The sequence below is a fragment of the Balaenoptera acutorostrata genome, chromosome 6 (genome assembly GCF_949987535.1).
Source record: "Balaenoptera acutorostrata chromosome 6, mBalAcu1.1, whole genome shotgun sequence".
Classification (NCBI taxonomy): domain Eukaryota; kingdom Metazoa; phylum Chordata; class Mammalia; order Artiodactyla; family Balaenopteridae; genus Balaenoptera; species Balaenoptera acutorostrata.
The window spans coordinates 114,610,012-114,633,797 of record NC_080069.1 but is presented as its reverse complement, the minus strand read 5'-3'; the positions used below and the strand labels follow the sequence as shown (position 1 = coordinate 114,633,797).

Here is a 23,786-nt window from a genome sequence, read left to right as displayed (position 1 = left end):
GAGTAAGAAGAGGGGGTACAGCATGCGCCCCCTGACCCCCAGCCCCCCCAGTGTTCACTGTGTGGGTCCTCCCAGCATCTTCTAACTTACAGGAACAAACAGGAGGGCAACGCTGCAGCAGCCCCACCACAGAACCTATCCTGGCACTAAAAACCAACACTAAGAGAACCCAGGTAAGCCCTTCCTTGGCAGACAAAGAGCAGAACACAGGCCTTTTCTGAACCGAGGAGCCCGTCTCTCCTCCGGCCATCAGAGGCCTCACGTGCGGCTCACAGATCAACAAGGAGGCAATCACGCTGGCCGGCTCCAGGCGGGGGGTCTTCGTCTTGTCTCCCCACCTCGTGACTGTGTCTGAGCTACCTTCTCTCTCCTGGGCCTCCTCTGCCCAGGCTGTTAATCTCATTCTTTAAGGTAAATGAGCAAATAGAGGGACCCTGGAAGCTCTGCTGGAGGATTCGAGACTGTTTCCTGCAGCAAAGCAGCGTTCAGACGGGCTCAGTGGCTCTCATGGAAAAGCTTCCTGCCTGGGCTTTGCTGCCTAAAGCCCATCTGTCCGACCCCACTCCTCTGTTCAGGAGGGACTCAGAGGTTGGGCAGGGCACTCAAGCCCAGAGCTGACCACAGAGTGTCAGTGGCCACAGATCTGAGTCTCAGCTCTCTCCGTCCCTGGTGAGTTATCCACGTGTCTGCAGTTTTCCTCCTCTGGGAAGGTGATAATCCCTACCCACAGGGCTGCTGCCGAAGTTCTGTGAGCGCCAGCACGATCCAGTATACAGCAGGTGCTCAGCACATGCTCACTCTCCTTTTCCTTTACGGCTTACAGTGAGCTTCCACAAAGACAAGTCACCCTGATTCTCCCACAGCCCGTGAGTGAGGTGGGTACTAGTTTCCCTCGTTTACAGAGGAAGGGGGAGGGGGAGGGGAAGGGGAGGGGAAGGGGGAGGGGAAGGGGGAGGGGGAGAGGGAGGGAGAGAGGGAAGGGAAGGGAAGAGACGGGACTAGACCAGAGCTACAATGTTCGGACACAAGCCACTCCTGCCATGTGGTCTTGACCCCATGGGGCTGTTGGCTCACCTGCACCTTCTTCAGAGCCACTGTCTTCCTGTCCAGCAGGCAGGTGGCCTTGTACACCTCGCTGAACTGCCCTCGGCCGATCTTCTTCTCGATCTGGAAGTCAGCCAGCGAGCAGCGAAAAGACAGGGCGTTCGGGTGCCTCTGGAGGGGGAGGGACAGAGGGCATCGGTGACCAGCCAGGCAGAGTGGAGGGCCAGGAGCCGTGGGGGGGTGGGGGGCTGCTGTCCCTTCCTGAGCCCCGGCAGTGCCCCTACAAGGTGAAGGAGGGACCCTGGTTGCCAACCCCACTATCAGAGCCCCCCTCGCCCCCGGCGCTCTCCACACCAGCTCCATTTGACGCCAAGGACCCCATTCTGCAGATGTGATCTCTTCCACAGCATTTATCACCATCCCTCAGTATGTGATCACTTTTTCCTTTGCTCATTTCTGTCTCCGCCCCCTGAAGGCTGGCTCTGTGGGCCAGGACCTTGCCTGCCTTTGTCACTCCTGAATCTTTTCTGTCCCGGTGAAGCCGGCCAGCAGAGCAGGTGCAATAAATGTCTAAGGAAGCAACTCACCGAAGTCACACAGCCACGGGGAGGCCCTGTGGGCCCTCCATGTGCAACCTCAACCCTAACCCTGCAAGTCATCCTAAAAGCAGCAACTTCCCTTCCCGGGGTAGCCAGTCCCATCACAGAGATGAGAACACGAAGGTTAAACTTGCAGCCTGACACTCGGAGCCCATTTTTTGGATACACTGCTTCCTTTATGGCAACGTGAAGAATCTGGAGACTTTGTGATGACTCTCGAGGGGCCAGCATTGAAAGCCATGATTAAGCTGTAGGACCTGCCCAGGGGTGGAGCCAACAGGTGAGGCAGCAGTGGCCAGGCACCTCCCCCTGCCGACACACACACACAAACACACCTGCAAAGGTACTCTCGGGAAGAGGAGAGGAGGGGGCGCCAACGCTGGGCCCTGGGAGCGGGAGGGGGGAGAGAATGCCCCATGTCAACCCGGCAGGATGCGCCCTCCCTCCTGCTACTCTCAGGCGGGCATCACTGACACTGGGGACCCTCCCCAGCTGGACGGTGGCATGAAGAAAGGGTCTCTGTTGTTGCCAGATGACTTCCATATAGTAGGTGTGCAGAAATGTGTGTAGGATTCAGTCTGGGGAGCAGGGGTGGGGCAAGGAACCCTGAAAGCCTCACTGCAGCAAGAATAAGCCGCTGAATTTTCTGAAGTGAAAAATGTCTCTTCCAGACTTGGGCCAGATCATCCGAGAGTGTGGAAGATCAAGTATTTCACTGGGCTGTGTTCTGGAATTCTCCCTACGAGGAATGCCAACAATAGACCAGGAGGCCCTGGAAGAGCCTTGGGAACCCTGACAGTGGAGCCAATCAGCCTGGGTCGCTGGCTGGTGACCTTGGCGGTTACACAAGTCACCCTGTGCCTCGGTTTCCTCGTCTATAAGGGGGAAGTAGGGTGGCCGTGAGGATCCCATGAGATCGCTGAGCCCTGCACACAGTAGGTGCTTAGTGGTTGCAGCCATGTTACTGGCAGGCGTGGGCAGGGCAGGAGTGAGGAAGCCGGGGGGGCCCCGAGCAGCTACCCACCACCTCTGCACCTGCCGAGGCCCAGCCGTGGACCAAGGAGACCCTAAGGGGCACCCTCTTGCCAGGAGTGAGAAATGGAACTCAGCCTCGCAGCCCGCAATCCCGCTGCCTCCTTCCCTCAGCAAGATGACAGCTGGGCCCACCCCGACTCTGAAGTCTCCAGGACTTCAGAGATTTGAAGATGCTCCACCCGGGGGCCCAAGCGGGAGGGAGGGCTGGCGGAGGAAGAAGACGATGCTCTTACCCAGCACCTGCTGGTCTCTGTCAGGTTAGTTCTTTCGTCACAGCAACTGACCTACCTATACACTGCGTGTCCACCTCAGACGAGCAAGCGTGCATTTACTGAGCACAGACTAGGTGCCAGGCACCGTGCAGAATGCTTCCCAGGACCCTGTGAGCGGACATCATCGCAATCTCCATTTCAGGAAACCAAGCGCAGGCTCGGAGGGGAGGCTCCAGACCCCACCACGAGTAACGGCGGGGATTTGAACCCAGGGCTGGGTACCCCAGAGCCTTTACCCTTCACCTATACCCTTCACCCTGTGCTGTGTGGCCTCCCAACTCAGATGCCACTTCTGCGTTTCCTCTGAGACCCTGTGACTAGCCAGGCCTACACTTCCTGCTTCAGCCACCTGAGTCCCACCCATCCCCCCACCATGGGCCTCACCAAGTGGGCCCCTGTCTTAGTCCCCTTTCTGTCCCTTGAACTAAGGCTCTGACCCACTCGAAGCGAGTGCTCAGGGCATGCTTGTCAAATGACACAACGAAATGCACCCAAAACAGCCTGGTGCAGAAGGGACTCTGTGACCCAGCCACTGTCACTTCTATGGGTGCAGCTGAACTCACACACCCTAGAAAAAGGCAGCTTTCTTGGCACTTGGAGGGATCACACGTGGTCATGAAAATAACGACGACAAGCTTTCGTGTATTAGGCACCTACTATGCGTCCGTTGCTGTACTAGATGCTTAGACAGGTCTCAGGACTAAAGTCTCCTAACGGCCTTGTAAAACAAGACTTATTAATCCCACTTCACGAATAAGGACACTGAGGCACAGGCAGTGGGGAGCTGGGACTTGAACTCCCTGACGATAGAGACCCAGCTGCGCTGCCAGGTGACATGGGGCAGTGAAGAGTCTGGGGGATGTGCTCACTACAGATCCTGGCTCTGCCAACATGGGGCTGCTTCCCTCCATGGCGAGTGGTCACAGACCCCAGTGCTCTCCACCCACCCCAAGGATGTTCCCCAGAGGCCACACGGCCCAGCTCCACAGCCACTGGAAGCTCCCAGAGGATGCGGGTGACTTCCCAGCCACCATCGCTAAGGCTCCCCTGCACATCTGCATATGCGATGACCCAGATTTGCATTTCCTGTCACAGCCCATTCGACCTAATTAGAGGAAAGCTCTGAGGAGGGGGCAGGTTTCCCTGGCAGCAGCACAGCGGTGAGGGGGCTCAGGGGCCTCCGCTGCTCTTACAGGGGTTAGGACTGGGCCCTGTCCCCAGAGGGGCCTCTGCTCAGGTGGGGGTCATCGCGGGACACAGGACTCCTGGGCGCAGCTGCCTGAGCCAGCCGAGTCCTGACCCCGATTTAACTCAGGGGCTCGGAGTAGAGAAAAGCTGAACTGAGCTCTTGCCCCCAAAGGCCAGGCCTATCCTGGCTGCCACCCACCTCCTGGGGGGGCCCTGGCAAGTTCCGCTCTTGCTCCTGTATCAGAGAGGTCATCCATGATGGGGGATGTTAGAAACACCAGCCCAGGATTTCCCGGAGGATTCCAGGAGAAGAGGGTCTGGGGAGCTCTAAACTGCTGGGCAAACACGGGGCTGGCCCCGAACAACTCCCATGATGGCGGCTCCAACACATCCTCCTGACGGCCTTTCTGAAAACGGCTCATGTAATGCTTACTGTCCCCTGTTACGTCTGGGACCCCATGCTGCCTCCCGGGGAAAATAAACACAATCCCTGGGCCCAGGTTGGCAGAGAGGTGACTGCCACTCTGGCTCTGTCAGTTGAGACACTAACGCTGGGGCCTGGAGGCCTGGGTTCAAGTCCTGGCTCTGCCACTTCCCGGTGAGCCCTCTGGGCCTCGGTTTCCTCATGTGTCCAACTGAGATAAACAGCGCCCCCTCCACAGGGTTGTTGGGGGTTAAATAAGTTAATGAGTGAACACTTAGAAGAGGGCCCAGCACTCAGGAAATGCTGCGTGTTTGTTATTATCATGTTTGTTGTTATTATTACTATTGGGTTGGCACTGTAGAATGTCTGGCGAATGGCAGCACCTATTTCCCAGGGGCTGGGGGTGAGCTGAGGCAGGGTGTGCCCGGCCTGGCGGGAGCCTGGCCCAGGGACCAAGCACAGGGAGTTGTCAGCTGTCATTATCATCACCCCCGTCCCCACCCCACCAAGGGTCTGCGCTGGGCATATTTCTAGCCCCAGGCTCTTTAGCTATAAAAACTAAAATGAATGTTTCTTCTTCTCCTTTTTTTTTTTTGGCCGCGCCACGTGGCCTGTGGGATCTTAGTTCCCTGACCAGGGATCGAACCCAGGCCACAGCAGTGAAAGCATGGGGTCCCAGCCACTGGACCACCGGGGAATTCCCTGAAATGAATTTTAAAATACAAGAATAAGATCAACGACATCCCATTTCCTTAACACCCCTGATGCTGGGTACCATGCTGGATGTTTAAAGTACACCATCTCACTTAGGTCTCCCCAGCCCCATTTCACGTATGAGGAAACTGAGGCTCAGAGAGGTCATTTACCCAACATCCTCTGGCTACAGGAAAGTGGTGAGGTGGATATACCTGCAGCTTCTGACTTTACGGACCTCGTGCCAGTCACCCAGGGCCTTTGCTAGACAACAGGCTCGCCTCCCTTTCTAGGCTGTGCTGTGGGCACCAGAGGCCATTTCTGACCTACTCATCCCCCTTCCCCAGAGTGGGAGCCCCTTAATTCTCCCGAAAAGGTAGAAGAGATGGGGTGGAGGGGCAGGGAGGAGGTGGCAGTAGGCCTGGGGAGGACTCACGATCTCAGAGAGGAGGAGCCTCTGGGAGCAACTCCCTGGGCAGCGGGAGGAATCTGGTGGGATCAGGAGTCGAGGACACGGCCGAGGTCCTGAGTCACCTCCAGCCTCAATCCCACCCTCCCAAGAAATGGGAGGACACGACCAGACATACAGCAGGGGAAGGGAGTGTCTTGGACCACCCCAGGACACCCTCACCCCAGAAAGCTCGGAGAGACCCAGCTCTCTTCCCCAAGTCAGATCAAATTAGGCCACAAATGCCCCCTACCCTGCGCTAATTTGAGTTTAAAATGTTTGAACCACAATAAGCCTCAGCCATCGACAAATTCTTTTTTTTTTTCCCAAACAGGAGCATAAAATTACATGTTAAAAGAATAAAAATGCATTCGCCCAATTAATTTTCTGAAATCTCATTAAAAAACTTAGCCTGACTAAGTCAGACTTCTGACCTGAATTTTAATCATCTTTACACTGGATGGGTCTTTTTTCCCTGATATTTGCAATGCATCATTAATTTTAAGGCAACCGTTTCTATGATTTTAAAAAGCACGCTTCATCAGAATGACATTTCCTGTAAACGAGTTTCACCTTTAAAGACATCTGACATCGTGTGCAGGGAACTTCTCAGGGATGCGGTACATGTGTGTATAGCAATGCGCTTTAAATCTGTGCAGCACGAAAGAAGGGTGCGACTTACAAAGACTCCATATTGTCAGACTCTTTATGAGGCCAGCCCCACTCAGCTCTTCACGATCTGGCTAATTCTGTCCCCGAAGCCAGTCTCCCCTCCTGCAGCCCTCGTGGCAAGAAAATGCTCTGCGGGGCCACAGGGCCTGGATCCACCCCTGGCTCTGGGCTCTGCCCCTCAACAGCAAAAAGGACAAGTTACCACTCATCTTGGTTTCCTCCCCTGCAAAATGGAGTTCTGAATAAGGTCTCCTTCTCTTGAGTTGGTAGGAGGATGAAATGAGGTAACTGCCAGGCATCGTAATGTAGTGACTGTCTCAGCTTGGAAGTCTGTCTACACTCAGCTTTGTGCCGTCGGTTCATGGGAGCGGTGAGCAAGACGCCCGAACATGGGAGACGCCTGATGACAAAACCTAAGGTCATCTCAGTTGTGGTGGCTCCCCCAGGACGAGCCTCACTAACCAAGCTCCGAGAAAGCTGAGCTTAAACACACGGATGAGAGAATCTGGAACCAGCTCCAACGACTAACAAGCAAAGACTTGAAGGGAAACAAACCATAAAGAGCATCGGCCCCCATGCCAGCAGGCTGGCCACGTCCTTTACCTCCCTCTCCCGAATCCCTTCAGTTACCAAGGGCAGTTGGTTTTTCCCCCTTGAAGTCTCTGGAGTCTTCCCTCCCTGTGTCGGGCCCATTTAAGGCCAAAGCATCATGTGACCTCCTATTTTCACCTAACTTGTGCCTCGGGCCCCAGCTACCAGTGACCTAAAACCCAAACCCCTTGTCAATTTAAACCCCAAATGGGCTCCCTATTTGCTACAGATTCAATTCCAAATGACAGTGTGGGTTCCAGGCCTTTCATAAACACCAGCTGTTACCTTTTCTAAGCACAGGTATTTAAATACTTATCCAGCCTGACTGGTTGTGCACCTTCAGGTCTGGCTCATTTCTCTTCCTGGAACATCCTCCTCTCCCTGTTTTGCCCCAAACTCCTGATCATTGTCAGCCCACGTGTCATCTTCTTTCTAGAGAGAGCTTTCCTTGTCAACCCTGATGCCCCGGGCAGAACAAGCCACCCCATTCTCTGGGCTCCCCCTGCATCGGTCCATCCCTCCCTGGGAGCCTCACCTCTGCACCATCTTTATTTACTTATGTGTAGGGCTCACCAGCAGACCCAAGGCAGAAATGAGACAAGCACTTGCTGAATTTACAACACTTAGCAAACACTTCTTGAATCTTAATGGCCGTTAATATTTGGTCATTAAATCTTATCTATCATCATTGTTTTGGGAAGATTTTCATAAAGATTTTGGTGCAATGCAGAACTAATGACAGCTGTCCCCATCCCCTGCAAAGTTATGCACATTCCTCTGTCTCTGAACAGTGCCGAATATAACTGAACTTGGCACGTCCCAAGCAGGTTTGCAAAGACTTTCCAGATGGAAGACACATTAGCCAGGGCTTTCTCAGACAAGAACACCTTTCTCCTTCTTGGAAATTCATGTGTTTCTTAGTGGGTCAGCTGAGCCCTGCGTTTCTTTCCTGATGAAAATGCTCTGAAGCAAATTGGTAAAATCATAAACCATGGGGGCATTTTAAGCTCTTTTTCTCAACTCCACTCATTCATTCATTCATTAGAAACCTCAATAAAAGCAAGCATGTTCAGCTTTCCCAAGTATATATGAATTTCACATATGATTCAACCCAGTTCAGCAAACATATTTTCATAGGCTGGCAGCACCCAGAGCTAGAAAGTTCCTTGAAATGAACAAACCACTAGCCTTGGACACAGAAGGTTAACAAAAGCCAGAGTTTGAGTGTGCGCTAAATTGTTCTTTCTACACTGGGGGTATTTCCAGCCCTGGGCTCTTTAGCTGTGAAAACCAAAATGATTTTTAAAATATAAGAATAAGATCAGGGCTTCCCTGGTGGCGCAGTGGTTGAGAATCTGCCTGCTAATGCAGGGGACACGGGTTCGAGCCCTGGTCTGGGAAGATCCCACATGCCACGGAGCAGCTGGGCCCGTGAGCCACAACTACTGAGCCTGCGCGTCTGGAGCCTGTGCCCCGCAACGGGAGGGGCCGCGATAGTGAAAGGCCCGCGCACCGCGATGAAGAGCGGTCCCCGCACCGCGATGAAGAGTGGCCCCCACTTGCCGTAACCAGAGAAAGCCCTCGCACGAACCGAAGACCCAACACAGCCAAAAATAAATAAATAAATAAATAAATAAAGTAGCTATAAAAAAAAAAAAAAAAAATCAAGCTTTAAAAAAAAAAAAAAAAAAAAAAAAAAAAAGAATAAGATCAATGACATACCATTTCCTTAACACCAACAATACTAGGTACCATGTTGGGTGTTTAAAATATACCATCTCACTTTCTTCATGGCTCCATTTTACAGAAGAGGAAACTGAGGCTCAGAGAGGTCATTTACCCAATGTCACCTGGCTGGTGAGGGATGGAATTGGGAACCAAACCCAGCCTGGTCCAGAGCACAGCATTTTGCCATCATGCAGCCTGGCTCTTTTCTCTCAGGGTGATTTCAGGGAAACAGCAGTGCCTCCTGCCATAAAGGAAAATGCCTGTGCCGTCACTTTGAGGTGTTTCTATGTCCTGAAAATAGGCAAGATTCCAGCCGTGATCTCTCCCCAGACAGTGTTTAAATACCAGTGCTCTATGAGACGAGGAGAGAGAAAGCGCCTGACTGTTTTCATTCCAGCCCCGACCTGCAGCAGCCCCAGCGTCAATGCGGCTGTGCCCCAGTTCTGCAGACCCGGCCAGATGCTGGCGAACCAGGGGCATCTTTCCCGCCAGCCGCTAGCCAACGCTGAGTAATCGTATCTAATTACACTTAACTATGTCATTACCCACTCCAACATGTGCGAGGAGACACCCGGAAGGTGCCACCGCCACGGCAGCCCACCACCTCCTCGCCTTGTTTGTGACATAATTATGGGACTCTCTGCTCTGCCAAATGAGGCTGTAATTAACCCTAATTGCTCAAAATGCAACTGGCTAATTCTGGGAGATTAATCAAGGGGGACTCAATTGTTAGTGAATGACTTAATATGACAAATTGCTACATTACTCGAGGAGGCCCCACTGCCCCCAGCCATCGGGGAGGTGTCCTGGTGGACCCTGGACCAGCAGTGTCTATGGGCTTCCCAGCTTTCTCCCCAGATTCCACCTAGGAAATGGGCCCCTGCATCCCAGCCAGTAACTGGAATGGGGAGGATGAAGAGCGTAGATGCCTTTGGACCCCCTGTGCGTGTGTGTGCGCACATACAGTTTCTCCTACTTAACATGTCACCTCTGTGTGAATCTATAGATGTGCCCCTCCCCTTGGGCTGATGCAGCGTCACACCAGGAAGCACAGTTTGATGAGAGCTCAGGCGCGGGGGAAGGATTTCAGACTCACCTGCCTCCTTGGCCAGGCACCTTTGGGCAGTGTAGAACCTGTACAACTGTACATGGCAACCCTGCCCAAGCAGGTCAAACACCAGTCCACCTGAAGTCCTCCAACAGGACTAGGCAGTTAGAAGCTGTGACAATCCTTCCATGGCTCAGGAAGATGGCTGACTCTGAGTCTCCTCCTGACTTAGGCCTCACAGGTCTGGGACACAAGCCAACCCTGGACAATTACTTTTCATCATTCCAGGCTGTCCACAGGATGCTACAGCACCTGGCCCTGTCCAATCTGCCCAGCCAAGCTCTCTGTCCCCTCCAGTTCTTTGCAAGCCACTTCCTCCAGGAGGCCTCTCTGGTCCCCTAGTTCAGACCACATTCCTTGTTGGAGTTCCACTGACCCCCAGTTTCTTCTGCTTTCTTTCCTGTCTTTCTGTCCTGTGAGGCTGTGTGCTCCCTAAGAGCAGACCTGGGTCTGTTCACACACGGCGGTGTCCTGGGTGGTGCACTCCATGAGTCTGCAGTTCATGAACTTGGCAGGCGAAGCCCCACCCCAGAGGCTTCTGTCTAGGAAGGGAGGCAGACCCAGGAGCCAGTGCCCCAGCGGATGCGATCACGGCCATGACCTAGTGCCTGTGCGCAGGTGTGGAGACAGCACAGAGCAGGGAGTGCCGTGGAACAAGAAAGCTCCCCAGAAGCAGCGGCATTTGGACTGAGGCCTGGAGGTGTCAAGGAGGGCACCCCAGGCCCAGGGAATGGCATGTGCAAAGGCATGGGGTGTGCGAGCAGCTCACAACCCCAGAAGCCACTTTCCGAAAAGCTGCCAAAGGCTGCCTGGCTCTCTGAGAGGGTGGGGCCGGTGTAAGGAAACCAGCGTCCCCGAAGCTCTGCGGGTCCTAGACAAAGAGGCTAAAGAGGGCCAGAACGCAGCTGAGACCAGAAAGGAGGCAGACCAGCTCAGAGCCAGGAAGCACTTTCCGACCGCAAGCGCACCCCGTCCACTCGCCTGCGCCCCTCACTCTCCTCGGGGCCTCCACGACTCCCTCCATGTCCGTCCTTCTAACCAGTGCTGATCCCTCTGAGATAAAGCTGTTCCATTCACATGGAAACCCCAGGGACAGGACCAGGGCCTGGCATCCCAGCCCAGAGTGTGGAACAGAGAGGCATCTGTGAGGGCTGCTGACTGGGATGGAGGGCAGAATGGTTAGGGAGTGACTCTGCTCCCACCGCTGGAAGCATTCAAGGTGCCCGGGGGCTGCCAAGGGGCGTCCTTCCGTGGCCGGGACAAAGCAGCCTCAGGGATCTGTGTTCCTCCAAGACTCTCCAGTGCGCTGCAGATGAAGGAGGAGGGCTTACCTGTGGGTCGGGAGGGTGCGCGGGCCCCGGCGTGTGGCAGAGGTTGTTCGGGCTCCCTCCATGGGGCAGGTGGCTAGGCTGTCCTGCCATCCTGCATGCCAGCCTCACGAGGACACGGGCTGCAACAGAAAAGAAGGGCTTTCTTACACACAGGCCTGTGCACTTTCTCTTCTCCATGGCCCTCGGATCGAGGAAGTAATTTCACTTGTCCCATTTTACAGATGTGCAGGCTGAGGTGCCAAGCTGTTAGGTAACTTGCCCTTGGTTATCCGGCTTGGAAGTGGCAGGACTAGGACTCGACGGCCCATGTGACACACCTGCCTCCATTACGCCGTCCCGACTAGGTTGCTAGGACTATCCCCGTTGGATAGAGGGGAACACAGATTCTGTGCAGGGAAAAGTCTAAAGGTGCCCCCAACATCCAGCAAGGGAGGCGCCAGATTCAATGCCACATGTGCCAGACTCCAAAGCCTGTTCTTGCCCCGTTACTGTCCTCCGTGCCTCACCCCCATCCTCACCCCCATACAAACCCAGGTTGGTAGCCTAGTGGCCAGAAGAGAGAGACCTTGAGTCAGACTGCAAGTAGCAGCTGCAGGAAGGACCCCACATGCCCGTCCTTGCTGGGACCTGGTGCACCAGACACTGGGAAGGCCAAGGCCACAGGTCCTACTCAAGCCCTGCACAAACCTCCAGGCAGCGGCAGAGCCCTCTGCACAGGCAACAGCCCCCTCAACCTCCAGGGCTTGGGCTGCCACATCAGAGGCCCCCAGGAGAGTCAAGGATGCCACTCACCAGCTGCCATAGTAACCGCAGTAGCTGTCCTGATTAATTGCCCACCATGTGCCCAGGCCTGAGCTAAAGGCCATCTCAGTATCACTCCCAAGATCACTTCCACTGCTGGTGTCACAGGCAGCCTCTGCTGGCCTCCCCAGCAGACAAGCACCTCCAGGGCAGGACCCAGGCTCAGGCACACAGAAGAAGCTGTATGGCTCGTGGTGCTCCTGGACGCAAGAGGGAAAGCGCTCCTCCTCGGGAGGAAAGCCCTCTGTTCACCCACAAGCATTTCTACAACCCCTAAACCTCGGTGTCCAGGGCCAGGCCTGGGCTCCCCCAGGATGCCTGGAAGACACAGGGTGCAGGGCGGGCATGTGGCGAGGGCCCCCTAATTAGGCTGCTGTTCCTTCCACCAGACTCCGCCCTGGAATTCCCGCGGGCACCTCTCACTTGACCCTTCCCAAACAGAACCCCGAAGGGCTGGCCAGGCTATCAGAGCAGCTTTGTCTATACCCTCTGGAGCGCTGGAGTCCCTAGGAATCAATGACCCAGGGGGCGAGTGCGCAAGCCAGTTCCCCTGCCTCCAGTCAGGACGCTCTGGGGTAAGTCACTCCAGAGACCCGAGCGGGGTAGTGATTTGGTCTGAGATCACACCCTGCTTGTCTGCCTCCCCCACTCCCTCGTGGTTTCCCCCATACGGTCTCGTCTCAGGGTCTGCTTCTGGAGAACCCAACCCAGGACATCGTCTTTCTCTCTAGACGGACTCTGCCTCTCGCCACCTGTAAGTCACCTGGTCATCTGCACCCCCAGCCATCCCCACCAGCCAAAGCCCAAGCTGATAGGCGTCACCTGGTCCAGTGGGTTGGCAGGTCCTGCTGCGTGAACCGGGTGATCTGGGCAGTGGGAAAGGAACCCACACCAATGGGGCTGTTATGGTCAGTGCCCTGGAGATCTGGTCGCAGATCACTCTTCCTTCCTCCCCACTGTAGTTCTTTCTGGTAGTTGATGGGCCAGCCCTCCCAGGCTTAGAGATGTCTACGACACCTATCAAAGTTTGGCCACCAAGCCCTGAATCGCCTGCTGAGCTGGACCTTCGGCCTCCCCGCCTCTGCCCTTGAAGGCACCCCGAGCCTCTCTAGAATCTGCACACTGGCGTCCAGCACCCATCCTTCCTCTGTGTCCTCAGGGCAGGCCCAGCTCCTCCCTCACACCCCTTTCCTCAGCATTTTGGGGTAAAACTGCTCTCTAGCATACAAAGTAGATGGCAGAAAGCAAGGACACATGGAGCAGGGGCACGGTCTGCAGATGGCACCCGCCTCAGCCTAGCAGGGAGCCCTTGGTGGCAGAGAGCACCCTGTCAAACCCAGCCCGGCCTGTGCTGTTTCCTGCCTGTGCAATTGCCAGTTTTCGTCCTCACGCACGGCATCTTATGTGCTTCATCCTAATGTGTACATATAAAGAGGTAGATCTCTTGCTGTCGCCTCTTTGCTCTTATCTCAAAGGGGTGTCATGTGGAGGGTATTAAGGGGTGTGCCTGTACTTCTGAGGCCTCTCCCCAGCCCAGGCCTCGCCTCCGCCTGGACTCCTGGGTCTCCACCAGTGCCTGGTGCCCTTTCCGCCAAGCCCTCCTCCTCCAGACGGGCCACCAAGGTGGGGCCGCAGCACCTCCCCACCACCTGCGCCCGAGCTTCCGCACTGGAGTGCACACCCACCGGGTGACACAGTGAGGACCTGGGTACGAAAAGCCCCAGGATAAACAGATAAACACGAGCAGCTTCCCAAGGCAGCGCTGTTACTCAGGAGGGAAATGTGTGCGGCAATAAACCGGATACAGAGGGAACAAAATGTAAAATGCGCATGAATTTTAAGATAAAACTGGAGACTCCTGCAGGCTCTGCAGCTGCTTCGGGCTGCAACCCCAGACCCCTCGGGGTGACACGTTCACCGTCCTCTGCCCTTAGGGAGACCTCCGGGGGAAGGCTGGAGGAGAACTGTCTGCAGCAAAAAGGTTCTGTCTTTATCTCAGAAGGCACCAGGCGTGGCCCAAAGGCCAGGCCCCCGCCTGACTGGCTCACCTGCCCACCTGCTCACAGACCACGCGGGCTGGAAACCACGGTGCATCCATCTCTGGCTCCAACGTCCTGCCTCACCCAGCCTCCTAGGGCCAGCGGGCCTGGGTTCGTATCTCGACCCTGTCACTCCCCAGCTGGGACCTTGGGCAAGTCACACTGGGCAGAGACCTAGGAGGTATTTGCGAATGTCATTCCCCACGTCCCCACGTGGCGATCTAGCATCTGCACCCAGAGGCGGTCTGCAGGCTCTCAGGAGCTCACCTTGTTCCTCACACAGGGCCCCAGGAGCAAAGTAAGGGGCCCTGGCCTCATCAGAAATAATAGTAATAATGATGATAAGCTAACAACTGTGTGTCCTTATTATGCTGGGCCCTTTCTTTATACATTTCACCTCTGTTAGCCCATCTCACCACCATCTCACTAATACCACCTCCACGCGACAGCTTCTGTTATTGTTCCACTTTACAGATGAGGAAACTGAGGCACAGGGAGGTTGAGAGATTTGCCCAGATCACACGGATCACGGGTGGTGAAGCCAGGACTCAAACCTGTGATGGCACCTTTGCCCATAACCCCTGCACTGCACCCCTCACAGGCTCCTACCAGCAATACATCACTTCCTTTCCAGTGGCTCCCCACGGAACAAGCCCCCTCCACTCAAGAATGGGGCAGTGCTGAGTGGGCAGGGGTGAGCCCAGGGCTGGTGGGCCACGAGGAGCCATTCCCCCCACAGGGGGCCCAGAGCCCTCTCCCTTCGGGATGGCATCGAGCAGATGCGGCACTATTGTCCACACGCCTGGTGTGCCAACCCCCTGGGGTAAACTGCTGTGCCTAAGAGCAGTTCTGCCCGGAACCTAACAGAACCGGCTATACCTCATGTCCCCGTGAGGAGGAAGGGCCTTTGCTCCAGGAAAGGAGTCTGCAAGTCACAGCCCACCCCCACACCCTGCCCACCAGTGCCAGAGAGGGCCAGACAAAGGGGAAGGAGGCAGACGGGGAAGGAAGGGGTAGGAGAGAGGGAGGAGGAGGGAGGAAGGAAGTGAAGGTTCTCTGAGGCGCCCAATGGCCAGATCTCTTCCACTTAGCCTGGGCTGTTGACAGACCCATTTTACAGATGGGGAATCAGGCTCAGAGAGGGGAGACTCAAGGTCGTGTTGTGAGTAGGCTACAGAGGGCAGATCTGAACCCAGCTCTGATTCCAATGCGCCTCCCAGCTCCAAGACAGCCACTGCCTCTTGAGGCTCTCCAGGGTGTTGGATTTCAGAGGATTTGCATTCTGTTTGTCTATACCCCAACAGAAACCCAACCCCTTTACCCTGGACATTCCTGCCAGAAACTCCTTCTTAGGGGGTTCAGATGCAGAAAGACCAAGGTAAAGGGATCTGGAGGGATGAGACACAGAGAGCAGGGAAAAGCCCGGGAAAAGCCCCTCCGTGCACAGGGCACCTCCGGGAGCTGCCTGTCCCCTGCGGCTCCTGCCAAGTTGCAGAACAATGGGGCCCAGGCTGCCAAGCCCAAGTCAGGGGCCAAAAATCCGTGGAATGTGAGACCCGGAGCCCCAGGCCACAAGGAGCGCCACCTCAAAGAGGGCCTTTCTTCTGCAGGGAGCAAGAGCCCTGCATTTCCAGGGCGCTGGGGTGGCAGAGTGTGCTTCCCAGCCTGGGTTCCACACATGTGCCTGTCTACCAGGCACCCGGGGACTGGATGAGAATGAGCCCCAGGGTAAGGCCGAGGGTCTGTTTGGGAGCTTGACTTGCCTGGGTTCAAATCCTGGCCTGACTGCCTTTAACCACGCAGTGTCTCAGTTTCCTCATCTGGAAAATGGGGCTAACAGTAAGATCTACCTTTCAGGGTCATTAAGAATTAAATCTGTTAACAGATGTAAACTCCTCAGGACAGAGCCTGGCACATGTGAAGGGCCCTCTGAGGCTTTAGCTGCTACCAGCGTCATTACCACCGACCATCCCTGGGCAGTGAATGAGAAATTGTCTCCATGTGACAGACATGGGAACTGGGGCTCAGAGAGGGGCACGGACTTGCCCAGGGTCACACAGCTGGTAAAAGACAGAGCTGGGGCTGCTGGACCCCCAGATCATGCTCTATCTACTGCACTGCACGGCCTCTTTGGAATGGCTCTGGAGCAAATACCCTCCTCGTCACTTACAAGATCTGGGGCTGCCTTTGCAAAGCCCCCCGACATGCTCCTCCCGCCCTGGCCTTCGGCAAGCCTCTTACTAACGTGGGGTGTGTCCCAGGGAGATGTGGGGGCTTGGGTTTAATCCAGGCACTTCCTGGAAGCGATCGGCTCCCACACCGGGCTGGGCTCTGAGGCTTCCCAAGAGGCCTTTCTGACCACGACTGTCACCTGGGGCGCTTGCTTCCCAATTTCTAAAACTTCCTCTAGGGGAAAGTCACATCCCTTCTTTGTCTCCTGCCAAATACCACACTTCGTGGAGGCTGGTGGCTCATTGAGGCCTTACCCTCCCAGTAAAAGACGACCCAAGACACCAGAAGCCTCAGGCCAAAGACCCAGCTTGGGGCAGGTTTGGGGGCCTGAGTGGATAGGGTCGTGTGGGTGCAAGTATCTGTCTACACCTCACCTTGCCCCCCAACCCCGAGGTGGAAGCAGCGAGTGTCTGCCTGCCCTTTTCTGCATGTTGTATGTGCATGTATGCGTGTACGGTCAGGCCACAAGGCTTTGAGCCCAGCCATGCTCTCGGTCTGTCCACTGGGGTAGGGGCGTCACTGCCCCTGGTTTGGGTGGGGCTGGTAAAGGCCCACGTGGCTCCCAGGCTGACAGGGAGAATCACAAAGACAACCTTGGAGACTCAGCTTCAGCTGGACGCCAGGCCCTGTGCCGTTTCTCTGGGGAAGGCCCCTTTTCAGTCCTTCCTGCTCAATGAACAGCTTCACACATTGTTTTCCCAAAGGAGGAAACCATCCTGGTGACTTCACACCCTCCTACACACACGGAATGAGTGACCCAATGCCAGTGCAGGCACGAGGGGCTATCTCTGCTTGTCCAGCAGGCTCCTGGCAACAGAAGCTTAGGATAGATGCCCACTGCTGGGGGCCTTCAGCCAGCCGGGAGAGGAAAAGTGCCACAGACCGGTACGGCCCAGCACACCCCTACACAGAGGGAGCTCTGAGGCCCAGCGGGAGACCAGGCAGCTCACAGGCTGGCCACTGGTGAGGTCAAGGCCGGACCAACTTCAGCATCAGCCAACATCCACGGCAACACCGCTCCTGAGCTGAGTAATTTGCCATCTCCCAAGAAACCCAAGCAGTGCCATTACCCCCCTTTTGCAGATGAGGAAACCAAGGATCCAAGGGAAAACGTGACTTGCCAAAGTCAGTCCACACAGAGGAGAGAGCTACCATTTGAACCTGCTCCTCGGACCAGGGAGCCTGTGAGTAACGAGAGAAAGGGATGCCACCGACTTCGTGTCCCCACACGAGGCCCGGGCAGTAAGGAACGCCCCAGCCATGCAGACGGGCTGTAATGACAGCGCATCGCTAGCGGAGCCCGCCCTGTGGGTGCGCCAGGCACGCGCCAAGGGCCGTGCACGCCTCGTTCCACCTCACAGCCACCCTAGGCGGGGGCCGCTATAATCCACGTAGTGCAGAGGAGGAAATGAAAGTTCAGACTGGTTAAGCAACGGGCCCAAGGTCACACAGCAGGCAGTAGGCAGAACTGACACTTGAAACCACGTCTGCCTGACTCCCGTAGTCCATACCTCCTTGGACAGTGAGGGACTGAGTGAATGAATGAATGAATGAATGAATTCTGGCCCAGAGGTGTGGCTCTGGCTACTGTGTCTTTCCCCCACCCCGGCCCCCCTTCCCTTCTGGTCTTGGGATAAGCAGACGTTGCCCATTCATCACTTGACAGGAAGCAGCTCGATCTCAGGCCAGAGTCACGGGGGCCTGGGAGCTGTAGGGGATGAGCCACAGATGGTGTCTGGTTTCCTGACTGGGCCTGGGCGCCCTCACCCCCCGCTCCCCAAAGCCACACTTGCCACTCAGATTCCGCAGCTCCACGACCAGCAGGAGCCTGGCTCCTCTGAGACACGGGACCACGTACAGCCCGGGAAGGGCGGTGCAGCCTGTGCAGAGAGGTCCCTGAGCCCCCTCCTCAGGGCAGTGGGGCCTCTCACCGGGTGGGTCTGCAGAACCCGGAGGCCAGCGGCTGGGGGGCAATGCAGCACCCACCCAGCTCACCTCCCCGGCACCCTACCCTGTCCTCTTCTTCCAGCTCCCCTCTCCTCACCCACCACCCACCCCCATCTCTCTCCAGCCTGGGGCCTCCCTCCAGAGCTCCAGACTCCAACCACCAAAAGTTCCAGGCACTGAAGACTCACCTGCCCTTCCCTGGGTCTTCATCTCAGCGATGGGGTCTCCTGTCTGCCCAGGAACCCAGCAGGAACCCAGGCTCATCCCCCGGACGCCTCGCCCTCCCTCATAGCCCACACCTGGTCTTCATCCAGGGCTGCTGATTCTTTCCCCAAACAAGTCTCCACTTACCCAGAGCCCCTGCCCTCTGCTGGCCTGGCCCCTTCTCTGTGGGGTCGCTGTAGCTGCCTCCTGCCTGATGCCCTGACCTCCAGCCCACCAAAGGAGGGTCCCCCCACCAAGACACAAATCCTAAACCCGCTGCTCCCCACCCAAAACCTCGCAGAAAAAGGCCCACACGCCTGAGCAAGGCATCCCAAACTCTGTCCAGCTGGCGCTGGTCTGCCCTCCTTAAAGCCTACCCCGCCCCAGGCCCCCGTACGTGAGGGCCTCTCCTTCCTAACCACACAGCACCCCGGACCTTCCAGGCCCTTCCACACACCAGCCTCTGCCTGGAACCTATGACCTCTCATGGGGCAAAGTCCCCCTCCTGCGTCAGGACCGGGTCCTGGGTCGTAATCAGGCTCAGCACTTCTCGTGGGATCCTGGGAAAGTCCCGCCCCCTACCTCATCCATAAAGAGGAAACAGCTGGACCCCGCAGGGTGGACACCCAGGGGCAGTCAGGTGGTACCAAGCACCCCGCAATCTCCCAGTCAGTGGAGGGGGGCTCCCCCACCCTCCTGATGCCCCAAGCAAGAAACATCTGCCTCCACGCTCAGGATCCCCAAGGTCTCAGATCAGGCAGAGATCACCAGGCAATTCAAAACACATCACACCCACGCTGCAGGGCTTCCCTGAGCCTTTTTAAAATTGAGGAGGCTCCAGATCACCTTTCGCTTTCTCCTTCTCGGGTAATAAAACCCAATTCTGGAAGGAAAAAACGTAGGAGCTGTAAACACCTCTCAGTTCAAGGAGCAATGAGGCATTTGGTTTCTAGCCAGGAAGGCCTTTGGCTCCAGGACCTGGTGAAGGAAGGTCTGCTGAGCACTCGCTCTGCACCAGGGAGTGACACGCAGCACCTCAGCACACCCCTCCGCAAGGTCTGCGCTGCCCTCTTCCAGAGGAGGAAACGTAGGTGCCGAGGGGTTAAGTGACTTGCCAAGCCCTTGCCGCTGGTAAACGGCGTGCACCCGTGTTAGAACCCAGATCTGACTCTCTCCAAAGTCTGGGTTTTAATCTCATCTGCCTGGGGACATCCTTGGAGACCACTATGGAGCTGGGGGAATATGGGGGGTCTCACTCTGCGAGAAGCCTCAGACCCCTTAGGTAGGTCCACCATCCCAAGGACCCCTGACCTCCAGGGAAATGAACTTGCTCTCTCCTCAAGGCCTTGGCAGGCTCTGCCTCCCTTGCCTGGAATGAACTGCCTCCTGGCAAACCTGGATCCTCCTTCTGGGCCCAACCCAGGGCACCCCCTCTAGGCAGCCTTTCTGGACTCCTCCAGTCAGTTACTCCCAGGTTCCACTGACCTGGTCTCTGTGCCATCACTGCCTGCACACATGTTTTCTCCTCCCTCAAATGGAGATTTCCTCAAGGGCAGAGACCAAATCACTCTCCTTGTGGCCCCAGCAGGCGGCAGAGGGAGGGTGACCCAGTACGTAAACACCAGAAGCCAGGAGGGAGAAGCCTGGGGAGAGCAGAAATTCCTCTTCTCCCATATCCTGTCTCAGACCACGGCTCCTGCCCTGCCAACAGCTGAAGGGGGAAACCCAGCAGAGCAGCCCTCAGGCAGATGGAGGCTCAGGGTTTGTAAAAAGCTTGCCCCGGGCCCAGGAGGACATCTATAATCCCACCAGTGGCCTCTACACAGGGGAAGTTCTTCAACCCCTGGCCTCCCCTAATTTCCTCTCCTGCTCTCTTTTTAAGGTTTGAAAGGGTGGCTATTCCTGGCAAGAGAAACTTCTGTGGAGAACTCACTGCTCAGACATCAGGAAGGGGCCCAGGTAGCCAAAACCCACGCGGGAGACATAAGAATTCCTTTTTCTGCTTCCCTCGTAACTTCGGGAGTTCTGGCAAAGCCCGGGATCACCCAGCGTGAAACTGCCCCCCATTAACCTGGGCAGTGACAAAGGCCATGCCAGGCTGATGGCACTGGCCCACTGGCAGCTCCCACCAGGTGGGTGGTCAAGGGGGCAGCGGTGGCAGAGGTGCAGCCAAGGTCAGGTGCTCTGTGAGCCCAGGCCCCGGAGGTCTCCAGGGCCTGCCTCCCTGTCACTTGCTAGGCATACCCTCAAGGGCAAAGGCAGTAGCCCCAGGTGGCAGGAAAGGGTGAGGGGCTCGCCACAGCAGAGGCAGGGCAAAGGCCGGTACCTTGCAAAGTGGCTCCTGAGAAGCTCCGGGGAGGGTCTCGGCTCAGGGTTGAAGTAGATGTGAGCACGGTACCGGGACCTCTGGGGATCTGGGTGGCCTCCCCATGCCAGGGCTGGTGAAGGAGGAGAGGCCAGCCCTGTCTCCGTATGGGACTTGCCCTGCCCTGCCCAAGACTCCCGTCCCCGGCCACTGCCAAAAGGAAACTCCCCCACCATGAGCTGCTCCAAAAATAGCTCTGGCTGCCACCTCCGTGGTGAAAGGAACTTGTCACTGCCACCAGGGAGCCCACTGCCCACCAGGGACCGGAATCTGATGGCAGTGGCCGTGGGTCAGCTTTGGAGAGCGCGCGTGTGTGCCGGAAGCCAGGTGGCTTGGGATCGCCCAGTCCTGCTCCCCCATTTTACCTTCCAGGAAACTGCGGCAGGAGGGCAAGAGACTGGCCTAGGGCCATGGGCACAGCAGTGGCAGTGCCTGGCCAGGACCCGGCCTCCTAAACCCACCCCATACCCACATGGTCAGGCAAAGGAACTTGCCCTGCAGGCTCTACCAACCCCTCACCCCCACCCCAGAACCCAGAACACTGACAGCAGACGCCGAGGTCAAACCAGCCTGGGAGGGATGAGGGGTCCTTCCCTCACCCACAGTGCTCCATTCCCACCCACCCTCATGGGGGCCAGCCAACGCTAAGAATCATAAATCTTCTTGCTGTCCCTTTAAAAGCTTAACCCTTTCTAATCTCTCTTTTGTGAGCTGAACCAAAAATATCTGTTGCCTAAGAGATGAGAGCCTTGGTAGGCAGCAGCCCTGGGTTCAAGTCCTGGCTCTGGCGCGCCCCAGCTATGTGGGCCCCGGGGTTCTCGCGGGTAAAACTGGGACACAAATAGTATGCATCGCCCGGGCTGTGGACAGCTCCATAACATCAGGGGCCTCAAAGGTGCTTAGCCCCAGGCCTGACACATACTAGAGCCCCAATCACTGGAGTTACTGTTGATTATTAATCCTTATTCTGGCCCCGTGCTCTCCCACACCAGGCTGTGGATCCAGGATCTGAGTGTTCCCACCTTCCCTTCCTTCTACACATCCTTCCAGCTGCCGTCTCTGTTCAGGGCCTGTGCTGACCACTGGTGACCCCAAGATCGCATGGATGGAAACCCCCTTGCTCTTACGGGGTCACAGGAGAGAACCCAGAAACACGGGGAAAGATAACCACAAGCCAGAAAAGAGCATGCAAAGTGTCCCCAAGAAAAGGACTGAGAGACCCTCACTTCGTGACCCAGGCAAGATCACGGACAGCTTCTTACAAGAGGTGGAGTCTGGGGTGGCCCGGAAGGATAAGCAGGTTTCGCACCAGAGGGGACGGGAATTCCAGCCGAGGACACAGTGGGATCAAAGGCACGGAGGCTGGCGGAGCTGCGGGCATGTGGGAGAAGGCAGGGACGCCTCCAGGCCAGCCCCAGCCCTCCATCCCCGAAAAGAGCTCCCGTAGTCGGAACGTGCCTTCCTCTCCAGAACGAGAGCCAGCTCCACCCTGGGCAAACCACCCCCTGCGCCCCATCTGCAGCTCGACCGCTGGGACTGACGAGGGCATATGGCAGCTGAGGCCCCAGAGGACACACGGAGCCAGATCCTGGCACTGGGACTCGGCCACCTGCCAGCACACCTTCCCCGCCAGCCGGGCCCAACTGTCGGGCATATGCCAGGTGCCGGCCCCTGGGTGACTGCGGCTGGGCCCAGGCCAGCCGTCCACAGGCCTGGGTGGACTCCCCGCCCGGGCCCCGGTTCACGGGGCACCCCTGGAGGACCGTCCTCCACGACCCGGCAAGGTGGGCGGCATCAGCCTGCACACATAGCAGAGGCTCCAGACGGGCCGGTCAGGCCCCGAAGTTGGACACTTTCCGCCTAACCATTGTTTTTCTTCTGCTTCCGGCCTCCTTTCTGCTGAGAGGAATTCCCTCCAGGGCTCCCATCTAGGACATGGTAGCACCCAGGGAAAACACAGATTCCTGGAGCCTTCCTCTTCCTCCGGGGCCAGGATGGCAAGAACCTTCCTGAAGTTTCCCTTGGCTCCGATCAGCCTCCATGCCCGCGGGCACACACGCACTGCAGTCACTCCCCGCCTGTCCACCTGGGACACAGAAGAGAGGGTGGAGCTGTGCTGAGGGGCACAGACGGGCTCGCAGTCCCGTCAGCCCCCAGCCTCTCAGGGCCTCCTGGGTCACCGCGAGCCTCCAGCACGACCTCCGTGCGGCTCAGCGTGGCTCGGTCTGTGGGGGACAGTGTCTCCTCCATCTAGTCCTGCCACCCCATGCAGAGTTACGGGCCAGCACGCTATCTCAGCCTCCAGGGCCGCACCACAGTGGCCCTGGGCCTTCCTGTGTCATATTCCCCACAGGATCCTCGCGGACCCCGAGTCGGGCCTGGGAAATTATGAGGCCATTTTTAACCCCTCGAGGGTGAATCCCGCTCTGAGCCGCGGCGTGTGGCATGGTGGCTCAGGACTCACAGGGTCTGGGACTCTCAAAGGGCCGCATGGCCTTGGGAAAGTCATGGCCTGTCTCTGGGTCTTGGTTTCACCACCTACAACATGGGTGGGTTGGGCTCTGCAGTCTTGGGGGGGCTCTTATTGTGCCGACACTTTTTATGAGGCTGATGGAGAATTTGCAACTCGCTGGCGTGCCCTGAAACTGAGCTCCAGGAGCCTGTATCTAATCCTGTGCTCATGTCTGGGAGGAAAACCAGACCTTCTGGGTCTGGAATTGCTAAGGGACACTCTCTCTGACCTCGGAAGATTTTGTGAGCCCCCCAGCCCCCTGCACACTGCCCTCCCCACTCGCAACAAGCCGCAGCCATGTGGGGGGATGGCTCAGAGGCCTCCCGGCTCCCAGACACACAGCCATGGAAGTGGCGACGTGTACACAGTGGGGTCCACACACAGAGCATCCCTTAAGGGCCAGGTGCAGGGCCAGATCCTTGAGGGGTGTTGGCAGCTCACGTGCTTACAAAACGACCCTGCAAGGCAGACAGTGCGTCCATTTGACAGATGAGGAAAGTGAGGCTAGTGAGGTCTCGTGATTCGCTGGAGGTGTCCCAGCTGGAGAGAGGCA

The 23,786-nt window shown here is 56.8% G+C and overlaps 1 protein-coding gene across 3 annotated transcripts in view; it reads right to left on the bottom strand.

Moving 5' to 3' along the window:
* The window catches only part of NEK6 (NIMA related kinase 6), an 85,063-nt gene that overhangs the window by 31,386 nt on the left and 29,891 nt on the right, over positions 1-23,786 (bottom strand). For 2 of the 3 annotated variants that reach the window (XM_057548119.1, XM_007194696.3), the window contains exons 2-3: positions 11,134-11,252; positions 1,075-1,215 (exon numbers count right to left, since the gene is read on the bottom strand). In XM_057548119.1, coding sequence (XP_057404102.1) covers positions 1,075-1,215; positions 11,134-11,223 — 231 coding nt within the window. In that variant the 5' untranslated portion in view covers positions 11,224-11,252. Of the gene's footprint in view, positions 1-1,074; positions 1,216-11,133; positions 11,253-18,340; positions 18,750-23,786 lie in introns of those variants that run through there. The other variant, XM_007194697.3, reaches the window with a different exon arrangement.